The 18,223-nt window shown below is 58.5% G+C and overlaps 4 protein-coding genes across 6 annotated transcripts; 1 reads left to right on the top strand and 3 right to left on the bottom strand.

Annotated features, from left to right (window-relative positions):
- Nucleotides 1-1,568: 1,568 nt before the first annotated feature.
- On the bottom strand, nucleotides 1,569-5,862 carry SLC25A28 (solute carrier family 25 member 28). The gene is made up of 4 exons (XM_064663019.1): nucleotides 5,215-5,862; nucleotides 4,891-5,119; nucleotides 4,051-4,107; nucleotides 1,569-2,668 (listed from the first exon to the last, which is right to left on the bottom strand). The coding sequence occupies exons 1-4, from the start codon at nucleotides 5,845-5,847 to the stop codon at nucleotides 2,151-2,153; spliced, it is 1,437 nt and encodes a 478-aa protein (XP_064519089.1). The 5' UTR covers nucleotides 5,848-5,862; the 3' UTR covers nucleotides 1,569-2,150.
- Nucleotides 5,863-6,158: 296 nt separating this feature from the next.
- On the top strand, nucleotides 6,159-11,333 carry ENTPD7 (ectonucleoside triphosphate diphosphohydrolase 7). 2 transcript variants are annotated; one of them, XM_064663006.1, is made up of 12 exons: nucleotides 6,168-6,254; nucleotides 6,331-6,498; nucleotides 6,581-6,786; nucleotides 6,869-7,019; nucleotides 7,388-7,491; nucleotides 7,565-7,621; nucleotides 8,023-8,171; nucleotides 8,253-8,419; nucleotides 9,197-9,521; nucleotides 9,622-9,707; nucleotides 9,825-9,986; nucleotides 10,122-11,333. In XM_064663006.1, exons 1-12 carry the CDS (start codon nucleotides 6,247-6,249, stop codon nucleotides 10,348-10,350), a joined length of 1,812 nt encoding a protein of 603 aa, XP_064519076.1. In that variant the 5' UTR covers nucleotides 6,168-6,246; the 3' UTR covers nucleotides 10,351-11,333. The 2 variants fall into 2 exon arrangements, with proteins under 2 accessions (XP_064519077.1, XP_064519076.1); XM_064663007.1 differs by lacking the exon at nucleotides 6,331-6,498 and having other exon boundaries at nucleotides 6,159-6,254.
- A 652-nt stretch (nucleotides 11,334-11,985) lies between these two features.
- Nucleotides 11,986-13,545, bottom strand: ATP6V0E2 (ATPase H+ transporting V0 subunit e2). The gene is made up of 4 exons (XM_064663026.1): nucleotides 13,388-13,545; nucleotides 13,261-13,308; nucleotides 13,030-13,177; nucleotides 11,986-12,771 (listed from the first exon to the last, which is right to left on the bottom strand). Exons 1-3 carry the CDS (start codon nucleotides 13,489-13,491, stop codon nucleotides 13,084-13,086), a joined length of 246 nt encoding a protein of 81 aa, XP_064519096.1. The 5' UTR covers nucleotides 13,492-13,545; the 3' UTR covers nucleotides 11,986-12,771; nucleotides 13,030-13,083.
- A 182-nt stretch (nucleotides 13,546-13,727) lies between these two features.
- LOC135418100 (heme A synthase COX15) lies at nucleotides 13,728-18,216 on the bottom strand. 2 transcript variants are annotated; one of them, XM_064663022.1, is made up of 8 exons: nucleotides 17,978-18,216; nucleotides 17,365-17,487; nucleotides 16,943-17,129; nucleotides 16,339-16,506; nucleotides 15,726-15,807; nucleotides 15,247-15,401; nucleotides 14,259-14,372; nucleotides 13,728-14,026 (listed from the first exon to the last, which is right to left on the bottom strand). In XM_064663022.1, the coding sequence occupies exons 1-8, from the start codon at nucleotides 18,190-18,192 to the stop codon at nucleotides 13,895-13,897; spliced, it is 1,176 nt and encodes a 391-aa protein (XP_064519092.1). In that variant the 5' UTR covers nucleotides 18,193-18,216; the 3' UTR covers nucleotides 13,728-13,894. The 2 variants fall into 2 exon arrangements, with proteins under 2 accessions (XP_064519092.1, XP_064519093.1); XM_064663023.1 differs by having other exon boundaries at nucleotides 18,151-18,168.
- Between the last annotated feature and the right edge of the window lie 7 nt (nucleotides 18,217-18,223).

Raw genomic sequence — 18,223 nt, 5'->3', positions numbered from 1 at the left:
TGCAAAGTCCTGTCTCATGCCCTGCCCACCCAGCTAATCCTGCCCTGGTCTCTCCCAGCCATCTCTGCTTCTCACTCTTGGGCGGAGGAGACGCAGGGCTGCCAAATCTTGTAATACTCAGACTATTTCTTTAAAGCCCCAGCTCCTGAAATGGTGGGAAAATTTGAACTTCTTAACCTCCAGTGGATTTTGTGTCTTTAAGGAGTTTCTCATTCTTCTGCTTGTGCAGAAAAAACAGGGACCAGAGCCTGCAGCCCATGCCAGGGAGCAGAGGATGGGCACAGCACACAGCCCAGGTGGAGCAGGGCTGCAGAACAGTGCTTTGTGGCTGCTCTGTCCCAGGGGCACCCAGACTTGCCAGGCAGCCACCAAAAATCCCACAGGAGGTCACTCAGCTTTCCTCACCACCTTCAGGAACCAGGGCATGAGAGATGTGTAAGGGAAAGGGGGATCCTGTGCTGGGCTGGGGCTTGGGCAGGGTGCCAACATCCAGCCCTGCAGTGCAGGGGTCCCTGCCCTCCAGTCCCCCAGCAGTGATAGAGCCCAATGGCCCTGAGGGCTGTGCATCCCCCTTGCTCACCCAGGAGCTTTTCTAGCTGCAGAAAACCCCTCTTTGTCCTCACCATAATCCACTCCAGCAGCCCTATGTGCAGGCCAGGCCAGCAGACCCTCTGGAGCAGGCCTAAGCCAACCCGGACACCCACCATCTGCACATACCATGGCCGTGAATGCATTTCCTCCAGGGAGTTATTCTGGGCATGGCACTGGGTGACACATGCCACTCCTGCATGCACCTTGGGAGAGTCAGGCATCACCCACGAGCACCCTGTTCAAGAAACCCAGAGCTCTGCTCTGGGCAGGTCAGCACAATGAGGCAATGCTTTAATGCTCGGCACACAACAGAGTGAGGATAGTTCACAGCTCCAGAGTTGGGTGGGACCCTAAAATAAATGAGTAACAAGACAACTAACAACACATTAGAAAACCAAGTTATTCTTCTAATTACCATTAGATTGGAAAAAATACTAGCAATTTGAGCAAGTGTGCTGATAGAATTTTAAGATGCTCATCAAGCATCAAACTAGTTTAATTACTCAAAATGAGTGGGTAAAAGTGCTGCTAAGCCCCGAATCTCCTGTATGAGGTGCAGAAAACCCTCCACCATCACTCAGCACCAAATTCCCGTGCTGTTCCTGACACACACAACTCAGGACCCTCCTGCCACCAGCTCCATTCGGAGCAGTTTGGAAGCATCCTGAGGACTCCTACTCAGACTGAGGGTGTGGGACTACCTGGCTGTGGAGCATAAACCTCAGCTTCCCCCGTGGAGTCACAACCCACACCAGCAGCAGGTGACGGATCATGAGCCAAACGGGATGGGCAACACCCTCATCCCTGCACGCTGCCAGGGTGACTGGGCTAGGCAGATCCCCTTCTCCCACCACCACCTCCAGACCCCACTTCCCTCCCTGCTTTGGCATTCATCAAAAGAGCTCAGCACCAGGCACAATCAGAAAGCCACAGTGCCAGGAGCTGGGCCATGCTGGAGTAAGAATGGGACATGAGGATAGAGCAGAACTGTTTTTATTGGAGGTGTCAAGAGCAGGAACAAAAACAAACCTACAGGCTCCCTCCTCAAGTGCCATCCTCCCCCTCACCCACCACCACCACCATGGCAGTCAGCATCACGTGTGCGTGCTACAAGACAACGGCCAAGGCTTACACTTCGCTTCAGCCAAAGGCCAGACAAAGCCCCCAGCATCCGCCATCACCTCCTCCTTGGCGACTGCGAGCTCAGCTTGGCCCTGCCAGAAGCCGGGCAGGACATTCACCTTCCCCTCCGAAGAGGGGTGAGCTTTGTGTGAGACATTGTGGTTAAGGGAAAGACAGGAGCACAGCTCCACCAAAGTGCGAGGGAATGTGACCTGGGCTGCAGCTCCCAGCAGGGTGTCGTGGAGGACCCTGGGAGAGAGCAAGCTGTGCAGCCTGAGCAGAGCTGCAACAGTCACAGGGAAAAAACGGCATCGCTAAACCCCAAAGGGCTTCACTGCCCCCTCTCTTCAACACAAACCAAACTGAAAGGGAGAGGGGTCAGAAGACAAACCAGGAGGGGGGTGTGAGGCAGGTCTGGAACAGCATTTGGCTCTGGCTCACTTCCCAGCCCGACGCTCCTCCTGGCGCTTGGTGAGGATGTATTTGAAGAACTCATACACGGACCAGGCAATCGCTGTCGAGGGCATCTGATAAATGACTCTGGCCTGGACCCCTCTGAAGTAGGCGGTCACACCGCCCACTTGGTACACCGTCCTGAAGGCATTAGCCATGCCTGTGATGTGTCCGCTGATGTTGGAGCTCAGGGCCAAGGACTCCTGGGTGTTGAGCAGTGTTTTGCAAACGTCCAAAGGCGTAGTGGCAGCGGCAGCGACAGCCCCCGCACAGGCTCCAGAGACCACGTGAGAGCCTGGGTTGTACTGTCTGTGGGGGTTGAGCTGCTCTTGCAAGAACTCGTAGGTCATGAAGTGAATGGCTTGGAAGGGGATGTTCATGGTGAGCTGGGTGGTGTAGCTGCGGTAGAAAGCTCCGGCCCCTTCGTTGCGCCACACAGCCCGCACACAGTCCATCACACGCTGGTAAGGCGAGTTGTACATCTGCATCCTCTGCTTGACCACTTGGGACATAAAGTGGTAGCCAGCAGCAGCAGCAGCCAGGACCCAGGCATGGAGAGGAAGAGGAAAGAGAAGGGTAAACATGAAGCCAGGCTTCCCCTCCAAATGCCTGGAGTTTGGTCACGCGGGCCTAAGAGCTAATGACAGACAACTTGAACCAGCAGCACTGGGTGTCCCCAGACAGGACTCCAGCCATTTAGATCTGCTGAAGCTTCCCTGTCAGACAGACATCACCACCTTCAAACCCTGCAGCTGCCATAGCCCCAGGGAACATCTCGATACCCCGTCAGTTACACTGCAGATCCAGCCTCACTCCCGAGCAACTGCTGAAGAACCTGCTCTGCATTCAGTCCTTTTATATTCCAGACAGCTCTCTATCTGGATAATACTGTCCCTCCCCAGCCACCCCCACTGAAGCCCAGAATAACCACAGCACATCACAGAGCTCACCAGCCAGGAACTGTTTGCAGCCACTGCCGAAACGCTGCCACTCCAGGGCAAAATTCAGATGCCAAACCCCCCAATACATCCAAGAGCAGGACAAGGAAGCCTAGAGCAGAGCCCGCCCCTGTCCTGCCTCCTCCTATCTCAACATGACCACAGGGAAATAAAAATGATGTGACTATAAACTACTACAGTCATGACAAGAAAAGCTCCAGGGAAGGAATGACATCGGTCTAGCCAGCCAGCTGCCTGCTCCTCGAGTCCCAGCCATGCAGTGGGCAGGCACGAGCCTTGCTGGGCCCACATCAGCTAGAGCCTGAACTGTCGCAAGCTCTCCAATTTTAAGAGGAAAAAATACCTTCATGACTGGCCTTTCCTCATTATTCCTCCTTTTCCCACCACGTTCACAGACTTAAATTGCAAACTCTGTTTTTTTCATACATACCAGGCTCAACAAAATCATCATCTTCCAGACATTCCACAAGATCTCCCTTCTCCCAACGTCTCTAGCATGTTTTTGTATCCCATTCTTTTAATTTTCTTCTTGAACACAGGCCCACAACCGTACCACGTCTTCCAGAGTTCTCACCATAGCAGTGCCCAGCTTCAACACACTTGGAATGACTTTAGCAGTGCAGATCACATCTCTCTTGACTTCTTCCCTGTTCCAGGTAACAGTCCCCAGCCAAACTCCTGGGTGAAAGGCCCATTCCCTCCCAGCTCCTCCTAAGCTGGGGTGTGCTGCACTTCCAAGTTAATCTCTTCTACCCACCCTGTCCATAACAGGCAGCCACTAGCATCCCTAAGAGGACCCACGTGACCCTAAAGGATCCTTGCAGTCAGGAAAGCAACAGGAGCACCTTCCATGCCACCGAGGGGACCCCAGAGGCTCAGGCAGACCCTGCTCCTCCCCTCCCTGGCAGGCCAGGACCGTCGTTACCTTCAGCAGGGTTCATGGCTGCATCGTGGAGCAACGTTGCTACACACCCGGCTGCACCTGCAAAACAAGAACTGCCACATGTGAGGGGGGGAAAGGTGAGGGACCCCGGGGCTCCACCACAGCCCCGAGTCCCCTGCCAAAGTACAGGAGGCCCTTGAAAGTGGGTGAGATCTGAAGGCAGCCTCCATCTCCCCTCCAAAAGGCAGGCTGGTCCTCAGTGGTTCCCACCCAGAGAGAGATCAGGAGAGGCAGAGGGTTGTGACAGGCTGTCAAGTCCTGTGGGCTGACTGGGACTCACTTGGGTCCATTCCTTGAGGGACAGGACAATGCCACCAGATGGCAGGGGCCCTTAGGATGGTGTCCCCATGTCCCGTGCAGGAGCAGCCCAACATAGCACTTTGCTACGTGCCTGCCAAGGGCAGAACGTGCCCTGCTCTCCCCTCAGCCCCATGCTCTCCCTACTGTGGCAGCTCCTTGAGACGGAACGGGCACCATGGCGAGACAGGCTCCAAACCCACGTGGCACTCCTGAGGCGAGCTCTGGCACTGCCAACCCACAGGGCCACGGCCAGTCCCGGCTTGTCTGCAGGAAGCTCTCATCCACCGCCATCCTCCTGGGCCAGGGCCACCGACCTGCTCCATGCCAGATACCTGGCAGCAGCTCCAGCGGGCGCAGGAGCGGTGCTTCCCCTGCCCGGTGCCGTGCGGCTGTGGCTCGCGGCTGGAGAGAGCACAGGGCTTTAGGACAACCACGGCACCCCGACCCCGCACCGGGACCGAGCCTGACCGCCACACCTGCCGCTCCCGCCCCGCTCCCCCCCCGGCGTGGCGGGGCCGGTACCGTTGGCCACATGGCTATTGCCCCCCGCGTGGATAACGTCGCTCAGCGTCTTTTTTAACTTTTCGTAGCAAGCGAAGTAGAGGGCGTGCGCCGGCCCAGCGCCGGTAGCCGTGATGTTCAGGCCCCGCATGGGCCGCCAGACGCCCTCGGTGCGGGCGATGCGCCACAGGGCCTCCAGCACGTTCCGGTAGCGGGCGGCGGGCTCCGGCTGCAGGCTCTGCATCCGCGTCTGCAACACAGGGCGGGCCCGCCCGGGCGGCTCCTGAGACCCTGCCCGGGGCACCCGCCGCGCCGCCCCCGCCCCTCCCGCCGCGCCACCGGCACCTTGACGCAGTCGATGGGGTACATCACACAGTGCTCCATGACGCCCGCCACGGCGCCCGCCAGCATGTGCGTGGACACGGCGGCGCCCTGCGGCAGCGCCTCGTAGTCGGGGGCGGGCGGGGAGCGCGGCTCGGGGCCCCCCGGGCCGGCACCGGGACCCGGCGACACCTCCGCCTCCGGGCCGCCTCGCCGCGCCCGGCCCGGGCCGCCGCCACCACTGCCCATGAGCAGCAGCAGGACGCGGCCCGACTCCGCGCCACCCCGCGCGCCGGGGCCCGCGCCCGCCCCCGCTCCCGCCCCCAGCTCCATCGCGCCGCCGCCGCCGCCGCCGCCACCGCCCCGGCCCGGCCACACCGCCTCCCGCAACGCCCCGCCCCTGCTCCGCGCCCATTGGCCGCCACCGCCCGGGGCCCGCCCTCGCAGCGCCCCCATTGGCTGGGCCCGCCGCGCACAGCCCGAACGCCCCGCGCTCATTGGCCGCCGCCGCCGCGGCCCGGGCGCCGCCACTGGCTGGCCGCTCCCTCCGGCGCGCCCCAGCGCGCCGCCCGTTGGCTGACGGGACTGCCCGCCCTGCCGGCCCGCGCGGCCCATTGGGCGCTCCAACTTGGCGGCCCGCCCCGCCGCGCGGCCCATTGGCCGGCGGGCCCGCGACCTTTGGCCGGCCCGAGAGCCGCCATTGGCCGGTGGGCCCGCCGCTCCGGCCGTCGGCGCGTGCTGTTTATTTGGGCGGCCGAGATTGGCTGGGGGCCCCCGCGTGACGCCCCACGGCGAAGGTCGGGTGCGGGAGCAAGGGCGAAGCCGGGCCCCGCCCCGCCAGCCTGGGGGGGAAGGGGCGTGTCTCTCCCCGATCCGATTGGTCGCCGGGCCGCACGGGCGTGGCCGAGGCGGGGGTCGGCGGCGCCGATTGGTCCCCGTGCGGCGGTGGGCGGATCTCCGCCCGGCGGGGCGCGGCGGCGGCGGCGGTGACGTGTCCGCCGGTGCCGGCGGCGGGGCCGCCAGCGGCGATGCGCGGGCGGGCGGCGGCGGGCGCACATGGCCAGGTGAGGGGGGCCGGGCCGCACCGGAGGGCCGGTGCCGGCGCGGTCCCGGTGCTGAGGTGTGGCCTTTGCCCTGTAGGATCGGTATTTCCTGCCTGTCGTGGCGCTCGGCGGGACCGTGCCCGGGGCCGCGGCAGCGCCCGGTGGCGCTGGGGTTCGCCCTGCTCCTGGGGCTTTTGCTGTTGCTGGCGGGCGCCGTGCCCCGCCGCTGGGCCGCACCGCCCCGCGGCGCCCGGCGGGACGAGAGGTGAGCGGGGCCGGGGTGCCGGGGAAGCGGGGCCGCCGTTGCTGAGCCGCCGGTGCTGAGCGGCCCCGCCACCCTGCCCCAGGTACCTGGCGCGGGCGGAGGAGCTGACGGCCACCGACACCGAGGACTCGGCCCTTAGCTACGGCGTGGTGGTGGACTGCGGGAGCAGCGGATCCCGTGTCTTCGTCTACTTCTGGCCCCCGCACAACGGGAACCCGCACGACCTGCTGGACATCAAGCAGATGAGGGACAGGAGCAGCCGCCCCGTCGTCAAGAAGATTAAACCGGGTGAGTGCCGCCGCTGTCCGTCCCCAGCCCGAGCCCCCTGCGCACCGAGGGGCGGGTTTCTCACAGCTCCTTCCCCGGACAGGCATCTCCATGACCGCGGCGGCCCCCGAGCGGGCCACCCCCTACCTGCGACCGCTCCTCCGGTTCGCGGCCGCCCACGTCCCGGCCCAGAAGCACAAGGAAACCCCGCTGTACATCCTGTGCACGGCGGGCATGCGGCTGCTGCCCGAGCGGTGAGTTTGTGGCCCGTGTCAGGCAAGCCAGGGATACCCTGGAATCTCTCACCCCCAACAGCTGTCTCTCTTCGGGAAAATTGGGAATCCTGGAGAGAATTGAGAAAGGAAAGGGCAAGTTGCTGGGGCAAGCAGTGAGGGATGCAGAAGGAGGATCTGAGCATGCTGGGAGGGAGTTGAGAGAAGAGGCCTTTTACTGAGAGTCTCAAACAGATGGATGTATTTCTTGTCTCCAAAGCGTGCTGGGTGCAGCAGCACGGCTTGTGTGGCTGAACAGGGGGTTCAGTGCTGGATGATCCCTGCTGTCTGTTCACCAGCCTTACTGGTGAAGGTCCCCTAGCATCTGTTCCTTTCCCATGCCCTTGCAGGCAGCAAGCTGCAATCCTGGAGGACTTGGTGAGAAACGTGCCCCTGGAGTTTGATTTCCTCTTCTCCAAATCACATGCAGAAGTAATCTCAGGGAAACAGGAAGGTAGGAGCTACCACAGAGCACTGCTTGGTGTTCTTTAGTATATTGTCATAATTACATTTTCTGTCTTGTGCAGGTGTCTATGCTTGGATTGGCATCAACTTTGTCCTGGGACGGTTTGATCACGAGGATGGTGAGTCTGGCTGCTTGTAGAACAGCTGGGAGGGTCTGACCAGAGCCCTGCTGGACTTTGCCTCAGTGCTGGAGCTAAGAGCAACCTCTGGAGCAGGCAGCAATGCCTGACCCCAGTCGTATGTGTGAAATGGATCTGGGACTTGGAGGAGCCTTGCCCTGGTCACAGGTTACTGTGTGAGGGGGCCATCTGCAGCATTTTGGGAGAAGAACCAGGGAGAGAGAGTTCGTGATAGTGTTTCTGTAGTGGCTTCCACCTGTGGATGCCTTGGGGGAATCTTCAAAGCCAGGGTGTGGCCAGTCCTGAGTGCCAGGACCAGGCAGCTGTGGGCAGTAATGGTGGAAGGGAGGAGATACTGCCCCAGGCCTTGCCCCTCTCTGACATGCTGCTGTGGGTTGCAGAGGAGGATGCAATGGTCACTGTGGCACTGGGGGACCAGGGGAAGTCCCTGGTTCGGAAACGAACAGTTGGGATCCTGGACATGGGAGGTGCCTCCCTGCAGATCGCCTACGAAGTGCCCGACTCTGGAGCTGTCTCCTCCCCTCAGCAGGTGCGTGTGTGCCTGGTTGGCCCCAAGACAGCCCCTGCCTTCCCTGGGTTGCGCTGATCAAGGGCCTCTCTGTGTCCCTAGGAGGAAGCTGCTAAGAGCTTGCTGGCAGAATTCAACCTGGGCTGTGATGTGCAGCACACTGGCCACGTGTACCGTGTCTACGTCAACACCTTCCTGGGCTTTGGGGGCAATTTTGCCCGGCAGCGCTACGAGGAGCTGGTGCTGAACCAAACCTATGTGCACAACCGGTATTGCTGCCTCACCTAGCGGTGCCCCTGCTGGGGCATTGTGAAATGAGGTGCTGGTTCCTTCATGCTGCCCTCTCCCCCCTGGGTGTGTCTCAAAAGCTGCCTGTGGCAATAACAGCTCCCACAGCCACGTTGGCAGCAGTTGTGCGGCGGCAGCAGGTGCCTGGGCTGGCACAGGGTGTATGGGTGCTGCCCTTTTCCAAGTCTGGCAGGCGTTAGCAGTGCCACAGCTCCCTGCCTTCCTCCTTCTCTCCTGGTAACAGGCTACGGGGGGGGCTCCTTTAGTGGCTTTTGGCTTTTCCTGCTCTGACTTTCCCTCCTTCTCCAGCACCGATTCACTCAGCACATCTTTCCATTGCGTCCCCACCTCGAGCTCTCTGTCTCCTGTCTCTCCTTTCCTTCCAAGAGCACTACGTGAAGCTGTTGCCAGAGGTGGAGAGGCTTGGTGCCCAGGTACTCCGGTGCCGGGAGCAAACTGCCTCCAGATCCCCAGGGGCTATGCAGGGGTACAGATCCCTGTGAGCTGGGTGGGGTGGGCTGTGCCTTGTTGCACCCTACAGGTGCTTGGAGCATGTAGCTGCAGGTCAGCGTGACAGGTCTGGCGAGTTCAGCTTGGCAAGAGGTGGCAGGGCAGGCGCCAGCACTGCGGCGTACAAGGGGACACAGCCTGGTCTGGTGTAAGGGGTATCTGGATGTGGGACAGTGCTAGACTAGGCTTTTGGGAGGTAGTATAGAACCCCCTGGGCAACTGCTGTTCCTTTCTGGACTGTTTTCCAGCCTGCACAGCCAGCAGACAGGGCTGAGCCCCAAGATGCCCTTCCTGGACCCCTGCCTACCTGTGGGACTGGAGGACACGGTGACAAGGGGTGGCCAAACCCTGTACGTGCGGGGACGAGGGGACTGGCAGGCCTGTGCAAAGCTGCTGCAGCCCCTCCTGGCAGGGTCCAACAGCAGCCAGGACTCCCTGCTGGGGGCCTACAAAGCACCCATCGACTTCAGCAACAGCGAGTTTTATGGCTTCTCTGAGTTCTTCTACTGCACCGAGGACGTGCTGCGCCTGGGGGGTCAATACAGTGCCCCCACCTTCACCTCCGCTGCCCAGGTGGGTGCTGCCCCAGCCCAGGGGCTGGGAAGCTGCTGTACATGGGGCTGGGAGTGAGGGCTGTTTCTCTGCTCTGAACCCCACCTTCTCCTTGTGGCAGGAGTACTGCAGCCAGCGGTGGGAGGTGCTGACCCAGCGTTTCCGTGGTGGCCTCTACTCAGCGCATGCTGACCAGCACCGGCTGAAGTAAATGGATTTGCTGGGGGATGCCATGGCTGGACCTCCTGGGAGGCTTTTGCAGTGGTAAGGGACTAGTGCAGGTGGCAATGTCTGGCTGATGCTCCTGTGTGCTGTGCCTTGCAGGTATCAGTGCTTCAAATCAGCCTGGATGTACCAAGTCCTTCACGAGGGCTTCCAGTTCCCACTGGACTACCCGAGCCTGCGCACGGCCCAGCTGGTGTACGACCGGGAGGTGCAGTGGACACTGGGAGCCATCCTCTACAAGACAAGATTTCTGCCACTCAGGTACTGTCGGCTCACTGATGGCATCATGCAGGGAAGGGTGGTTGGGGAGGAGTAGGTGTAACTGCACTAGGTGAGGGCTTTGCCATCCCCAGAAGGGGGCAGGACCCTGGCCAGTCCTGATGTTTCTCTCCACAGGGATCTCCGTCAGGAGAGCATCCGGCAAGCACATGCCTCCTGGCTGCGCCTCTCTTTTGTCTACAACCACTATCTCTTCTTTGCCTGCATCCTGGTGGTAGCACTGGCCATCGTCCTCTACCTCCTGCGGCTGCGCCGCATCCACCGCCGGCAGCTGCGCATGGCCCAGCACACCCTGCTCTGGCTGGACAAGGTGGTGGTGCCTCTGGGCCAGGGAAATGTGCCATGACACCGGTGGTACCCGCCATCCAGTTGCACCAGCAGAACCAGGACTGGCTGACAACCTGGGCTCCGAGGGCTTGGACTCTTTCTTGAAGACCATCTCAACTCTGCACTCCATCATCTCCACATCAGAACCAGAGCCTGTGGGCTGAGGCACCTATGGATGCTGGAGCTTTCCTCTCCACCTTGCCCCAGTCCTAATCTTTGTATTCCTTGCCCTCTGGCCTGTGTCTCACTTTATGGTGTGGAGCAAAGTCCTCTGCTGCCAGCGGGCTCAAGGCTGCAGCCCTGGCAGGTCCCTCAGATAACAGGACGCTATCACTGAGGCAGCCAACCTAGGACTGTGGCCCGAAGCACTGGGCCACCCCATGACTCAGCCACTAGTTTGCAGAGCAACCTGGTGAGGTGCTGTGGTTCATCACATGGGGTGGCCTTTCTGCAGGCCCTGACAAGCACACAGGCTGGAGAATAGCAGTCACTAGCAAAGTTACTGCAGGAACCAGGTGATCAGGAATGAGTTCCACCAGGCTGCTCTGCCCAGCCTGGCCCCTCTTTGAGCATTCCTGAAAAGGTATCATGCCCTTTGCCATGTCTTACCCTCCTAGGACAATCCTCCTACCAGCATCCCAGACTTGGCCCTGAGGGGTGACCAATTGGTTCCTAAGGCACCACCAAAGTGGGCAGCCATTCCTTTCATACATTCCCTCCAGGGCACATCTGCCCCGTGGAGTCCCACACATTAACTGGGCACTGGTGCGAGGACCTGTGGTTCTGTCCCCCCTGAGCGCAGGCTGGGCCTGCCCATGGGAGAACCACCCCCAGTCCAGCTCAGAGCCCCAGGACATGTCCAGGCTGTAGCTGTGCACAGAGGCACAAGGCTTCCTCCCCTGGGGCTGGAGCCCACTGATAGTCCAATGAACTTTGTCACTTTTTACTTGAACTCAGCCGTTCCCATTCCTGTAGCAATAAACAACCCCCTTGAGCCATCCAGCACTGGTCTTGTTTTCTAGGGAACAGCTCCCCAGCAGCACTTGCTCCTGGCTGGTGGAGTGGCTGGGAGGCTGCACATCTGTGCTGGCATGGCAGGATGATGGAACTCCTTTCCTGTTCCCTGTTATCTGAGCAGGACTGCTGAGCTGGTAGCAGCATGGGGAGCTCTGATGCAAAGCAAACTGTTGTGATCCTTGGAGACAGCATCCTTTGCTGCCCTCCTCCTAAGAGGAAAAGCCTGCCCACTCAGAGCTCCTGGAAGATATTGGTCCCTGTTTTTTACCTTATTTCCCACCCCAGTCTCATAGAGCTGCCTGGCAAAGAGGCCACTAAGCTGCTCCAGGCTGCTGAACAGGCATGGAGATGGAGCCAGCATGGCTGCCTACTGTGAGAGGCTGGGCAGACAGCCGATTCTCCCTCTGGCACATACTGTTGCCTACTTGTGACCCTGGTCCCACAGCATGAGTGCACAGGTGCCATCAAGGATAAAATTTTCCATGCACCAGTGTGCTGCCAACTTGCTCAACAGCTGAGGATCCCAGCCTTGTTCTCATGCTGCAAGAGCAGTGTTAGGGGGAAGGAAAGATGTCTAAGTAAGGCCAAGACTGTTCCTCAGCCTCAAAGCAGCAAATGACTCAGCCTCCAACATCACTTACTAGAAAAAGGATTTATTTCCACAACACAAATTGAACACAGACAAATAAATAAATAAATACAGATAAATTATCTCATAAATAAGGGGAAACCTAAAACACAACGCCCTACTGTGTTCTTCTCACAACCTGGACCCATGTCACTGTGGTGGAGATACCTAGACACTACTGCAGCTGCCTCACTGCTGACGTGGGAGACACAGCCCTCCTTTCATCCCCTCCAGCAGACCCCAACACCTCCCTTATCACACTTAAGGGGGTCTGCATGCTCCTCCAGGGTCAGCCCTCCCTTCTCCCACCCACAGCCACAACCTGTCTTAGCAGGGACCACCCCCACCACAGAAGACAGACAGAGGTTGCAATGGTTCCTGCCTTCTCATGCAGAGGGGCAGCTGGTGCCTGAAATGACCAGGGATAGGGCAACAAGGTGGGCAGCTTGGGCTACGAGCAGGGGTTTCACTTGGGGGCTAGGGCTGAGTGCTGAGGGAACAGGGCAAGCTCTGCTGGGACAGGATCCTCTGGAACCCCACCACACAGATCCCTTGCAGGATGGTGCTCAGTGACGGCAGCACTTGGGCAGCTGAAGGGATCTCTCCCTGGCTGCTCCCAGTGCCAGCTTACTAGGCCCTTGTCCAGGGGTGCTGCCTGCCATGCTCAGGGGCCGAGCCATCATCGGTCCAGGTTGCAGTGCTCCAGGTGCGCTGGGGCAGCGGGTCCAGCCTCTGTCCCAGCACCTCTGGGGGCTGCCTGGTACAGGAGGGTAGAGGCTGGAACAGCTGCAAGAGCTGGGGGAGGGAGAAAGGAGGAGAAGTTAACACCCATGAGGAAGCTCCCACAAATCTAGAGAACCACGGTGCTTGGTTTGCTCAGGCCCAGCGTAGAGGCAGCAGCCCCATATGGAGACCAGCTCACCACAGCCACAATGCACAGAAGCCAAAGCATCTCCCCAAGCCTGACAAGGACCAGGCTGCAGCTCCCTCCCCTGCCTGAAAGAGGCAAGCAAGCGAGGACATCTCTGCCACCCCAGCCCTCTGCCCACTCACGGTGACGGATTTGGCAGGGGGGTCTCGGTTCAGGCGTCGGCTCCTGGGAACTGCTCACTCCCAGAGGAAGCGCACGTACCAGATGGTCTCGTTCTTCAGCTGCGGCCCGAACAGGGGGTTGGCCTGCGCCAGGATGGCGATGAGCCAGCTGCAAAGGGACCCAATGTGCCATCAGCCCCGGTGGCATGGAGGCAGGGCCAGAGCACCCAGGGGGCGGGGGAAGGTACTCACAAGAGGTAACAGCACACGGCCGTGGTGACCAGCATCGTGATGATCACCCTGCGGAGACATCGGCGTTACCACGGGGAGGCCCCGCCCCGGAACCCCCCGCCCGCGGTACCCCCGAGCCCCCACTCACCCGCGGTTCGGCCCCTTGGGCACGAACCAGGGGGCGGCGATGCCCACGAGGCCCCAGAAGGCGGAGAAGAGGACGAGCGGCAGCGCAAAGCTGTGCGCCGTCATGGCCGCTCCGCTCCGTCCGCTCCGCGGGCTCCGCCCCGCCCACTGCCGCGGCACGCGGCCAATCCGCGGGCCGAACGTGCCGCGCCGCCGTCAGCGCCGCCTCCCATTGGCGGAGACGCCAGGCTGCGCTCGGCTCGGCTCGGCTCCGTTCGGATCCGCTCGGCCCAGCGCGGCCCGGCGGCCGCCGGCCTGCCCCCGCGCCTCGCTCCCGAAAGGAGGCTCAGCCACACACGAACTGCTCCGCAGAAACTCTTTTATGTTACAAAGTTTACACTCACACCCGCCGCCTCCCTGCGCCAACCCGTCCGGGCGCACATCCGCCCGTGCACCCGGGGTGAAGGGTCTGGGCCGCCCCTGAGTTCGGCGCTGCAGCTCCCTCCGGCAGGGCTCTCCTGCGGGTGGGTTACTTGGGGACTCTCCGGAGCTCGCTCATGAGCCACAGTGCCATGCTGAGCAGTGCCAGGGAGCCTGACTGGTGGGTAGCAGCCAGAGGTGTGGGGACATAGAGCAGCAGTGTGCTGATGCCCAGGCCCACCTGCCAAGAAGGGGAGAAGAGGTTAAGAGCAGCTATGGATGCACCACTGATACCATCCCCAGCACAAAGCGTGGTGTAGAAAGGCTCACAAGCCACAGCAGGACTTCCCACCCCCAAATTCAGAGTGTGCATGCAGTATGGTGAGGTGTAGGGTCTAGGCAGCTCCACCTCTCAGCTCCAAGCTCTTGGGCCCAGATCCAAGCTGAGGCAAAAACAACAAAAAAGGCAGTACCTGCATGCAAGCCACAGCCAGTAAGGAAGTCACAGCCATCCTGGTCCTGCGAGGGAGTGGGATCTTCCGCGAGAAGAGGTACAGTGCTGTGACAGCTGTGACGGAGGCAATTCCCTACAGAAAGGAAGGGAAACAACCACCCTTCCACAAAAGTTCAAAGGAAATGGGTGCAGTGGCCTTTGGCTGCACCTTCCATGCAGTAGAAGAAATTCTGTGAGCAATATTTAACCACAGAAACACATTATCGACCATGACCAAATCCCAGAGCTCCCACGCCATGAGGTTAACAACCCTGAACTTTAACTGAAGTTACAGAGAGTTTCATTTTTGCTCCAAATTAATGCTTTATTTTCCAACAGCTTTTCCTCTTTTATTCATTAGGGATTATGTCTGCCCTCCTCCCAGCTCTCACCTTGACAACTGAAGGTGGAAGCTGTCATCTGGAAAACTGATCTCCATTCCACCACTCGGCTGTAGTGCACCAGCATAATCTTGCTGTGCAGGTCAGACCAGGTGATTCCTCTTAATCTTCCTTTTTAGTCTTAGCCACGGCTTAGTTCACAGCAGTGCTGCCAGTGGTATTTAATAATCGGATTGCTCTAACTAGCTGAGATATTTTCAAAGGGTGCTACTGTGTAAAGCAGGTTCAGAAATGCTGAAGGAAGCATTCACTATCAAGATTTCCAAGTTTTATTTCACACAGCTTTCCCAGACATCTCAATAGCAAGGGCTACCTCCCACTGTAGCTCACGTTATGGAAAAGGAGACACAAAGAAACAAAGTCTTTTACTTGCGCAGGAGGAAAACCTCCTTAAGGAAGAAGGCCACATTGAAAATAAGAATGCTAAACTTCCTCTTCCTGCAGAAGCAAATTGGTAAGATGCTCTCAGGCCCTTTGGACACCCTGGAAATCACTCAAGTTGACAGAAAGAACCACAGCCCAAAGAGGACAGAAGCAGCCCAGACACATAAGGAAGACAGCACTTACCAAGATCCTGTGATCAAACTGTACAGTTGTAGGATTCTCAAAGATATTTCTCAGCACAGGAGAGAAGGCAAGGAGATCATCTGGGATCCAGTGCTCCCCCATTTTGGGGAAGGAATTGTACACAAGGCCAGCATCTAGTCCTGCCACAAAGGCACCTGCAATTCCAGAGCAAAAAATAAAGACTACCAGAGTAGGCAAAGGTGTCACTCCAGGTTGCACAGCTCTGATTCAAGAGCTCAGCTTGATCCTGAATTTCTTTTAGAAACATACACAGAGATCACACAGCACAGGCAGGCTGGAAGGCACATCTCCACCTGGAAAGACCAGTAAGTACATTCTTGACTGTAAGCTCCGTGACAGCAGCACGTTTCCCAGAGAATGGATGGGGTTGCTTACAGTCCCCACCAGATCAGCAGAAAAAAAACAAACAGCAGAGAGGAATGAGTGGCAAATGGGACAGTAGAAAGAAAGAGCCTTACCTGAAAGGGCAGTAAGAAAAATGAGAGCTGTAGTGCCATGAACATATTGTTTCAAGCGAAGGAGCTGATGTGTTTCAGGCAACTGTAAAATAAAAACCAAAGAAAAGCAGAAAAAAATCAAGGCAAAGCATTTCCAGTACTGTTGGCAGCAGCTAAGAAAAGCCTTCACTGCATGTACAGGACAATGGGTTTGCCTTTATTTTACAGGAGGAATCTATAGACCACCACACAGCAGTCACACGTCAGTGGTTCCTCAAAACCACAGCTAATCAAGTCCAACCCTGTGAGAAATCGAAGTGGCCACTGGACAGTTACTGGCACAAACCATTTAGCCCAGCCAGGCACACCCTTGCCTGAACTGCCACAAATTCTGAGTCTAATCCCTTTTGAGCCAAACATCATAAGACAAAGGAAGTGTCCCATAATCATGAGGTTTACAGAATGGTATTTTGTAAACTGTAAGTATTCTCTAAGTATTAGGTCAGAGTCGGGAACCGACACTAAAACAGAGCACCATCAGCCTTTACATCCTTTCCCTACCCTTCACATCACACCCCAGACCACTGAATTGACACTACCCTGAGTTTTTGACTCCTGACACAGCACTCCATACCTTGTGTTGTGGAAGCAGCAGAGTCAGCCCTGTCCACAGGCTCGCAGCGTACAGGACCAGTGCGGAGCCAAGGTGTGCTGCGAGGCGGTACTGACTGACCCGAGGGATGTCGTACGAGTCTGGCTTCTCCTCCAGCCCACTCTTCACCATGTACCACCCCAGCAGCCCCTAACAGAACAGGAGAGGGGTTACAGCCAGACAGGGCAGCAGCAACTACTAAGACCAGATAAACTTTAGGGGCAAAGCAATTTGTTTCCTCTGCCTTCAACCAGCTACCAGCACTGACACCCCTCAAGCTGTCACGAATCCCACTGAATCAGTTATGCTCAATCAGAAGATACCAAATTGAAAGAGAGTGGGTTTAGATCAGATATTAGGAAAAAATTCTTTACTGTGGGGGTGGGTGAGGCACTAGAACAGTTTGCCTAGAGAAGCTGTGGATGTCCCATCTCTGGAAGCATTCAAGGCCAGGCTGGATGGGGCTCTGAGCAACCTGTTCCAGTGAGAGATGTCCTCACCCATGGCAAGGGGGGTTGGAGCTGGGTAATCTTTAAGGTCATTCTATGATTCTATGATCATCCCCGTGGCTGCAGAGCTCTCTCACCTGGAAGCAGACCAGCCCACAGAGGGCGAGCACACGGCCCTTCAAGGGGCGGCTGAGCCAGCCCCTGTGCCAGAAATAGGCTGCAGGCAGGATGTAGACCAGGCCCACGACACGGCCCCACATGCGGTGCGAGTACTCCATGTACCAAATGAACTTGAACTCTGCCAGGGTCATGTCATGGTTCAGGCTGTTAAAAACAGTAAAACAAAGAACCTTTCCATGTGATGCAACAGCCTTACACTGAACTTTGCACGACACAGGGTCACCTTCCTCAGAAAAAGGAAGGAGCCACCACCAGGCAGGCTTTGTGTGCCTTTCTAGTGACTTCAGAAAACATTTTCCTTCTTACAAGAGTTCCCTGAATGGCTCAGTCGCAGAAGGGATGGCCTCAGCCCACTCTCCTTCCAATTTTGCACACTCACATTTTAAACTCCGGGAACTGCTGGTACTTCTGGAACTCAGCTTCCCACTCCTGCTGTGTCTGTGGGGGTTTCATCTCCTTCACCAGGTGCCAGTCAACCATGGAGAGGCCTGATTCTGTCAGCCTGGGGGCAGAGACAGAGCAGGCACAACTCACTCCCTGACAGGAGGCAAATCCACTGAGCTGAAGTGAGAGCTGCTGCCTGCACAGCAACCCAGGAGCTGGACTTGGATAGTCCCTTCCATCCCAGGATATTCTGTGGTTTTATGATAACTCTTAAAACATTTGCTCAGACAACCATTAAACTCAGAGATAGAAAGAGGATGGAAATCAGACAGTCTGTAAGTGATCAGACCTAAAATTACGACAAACGTGTAAGAGAGTCATCCCGAAGTGGCATCAACACACTGTGAAAGTCTCTCTGGTACTTCCAGCCCTACCTCACCATGTCCCTTGCAACCAGGGCGGAAAGACATGACAGGACTCTTACAGGCACGCTCGGGGTGGGTCCCTGCTGCGGGGTCATCGGCGGCGCGGACCAGAGGGCAGCCGGGACCGCTGTCCCTAAGGGCCCCCTCTGAGCGCCCCAACGAGGCTGGTGGTGCCGCGCTCACCTTGTGACGCCGCCCAGCACCACGGCACCGGCCACGGCGCCGCTGCAGGCCAGAAGCCATCGCCCCACGGCGGGCGGCGGCGCGGCGGGTAGGGGCTCCTGGTGCAGCAGCCGGAGCTGAAGCCAGCGCTGCGGGGGGAGGCGGCCGCGGGCCGACGGTGCCGGTGTCCGCACCTGCAACAGCCCCCGCGCCCCGCCGCGCGCCGCCCGCAGCATCCCGAGCCACGCCGGAAGTGCGGCGGCCGGA

The sequence above is a fragment of the Pseudopipra pipra genome, chromosome 8, assembly GCF_036250125.1.
Source record: "Pseudopipra pipra isolate bDixPip1 chromosome 8, bDixPip1.hap1, whole genome shotgun sequence".
Taxonomy (NCBI): Eukaryota; Metazoa; Chordata; class Aves; order Passeriformes; family Pipridae; genus Pseudopipra; species Pseudopipra pipra.
Note: the sequence above shows the minus strand (reverse complement) of the source record. Positions and strands in the feature narration are given on the sequence as shown.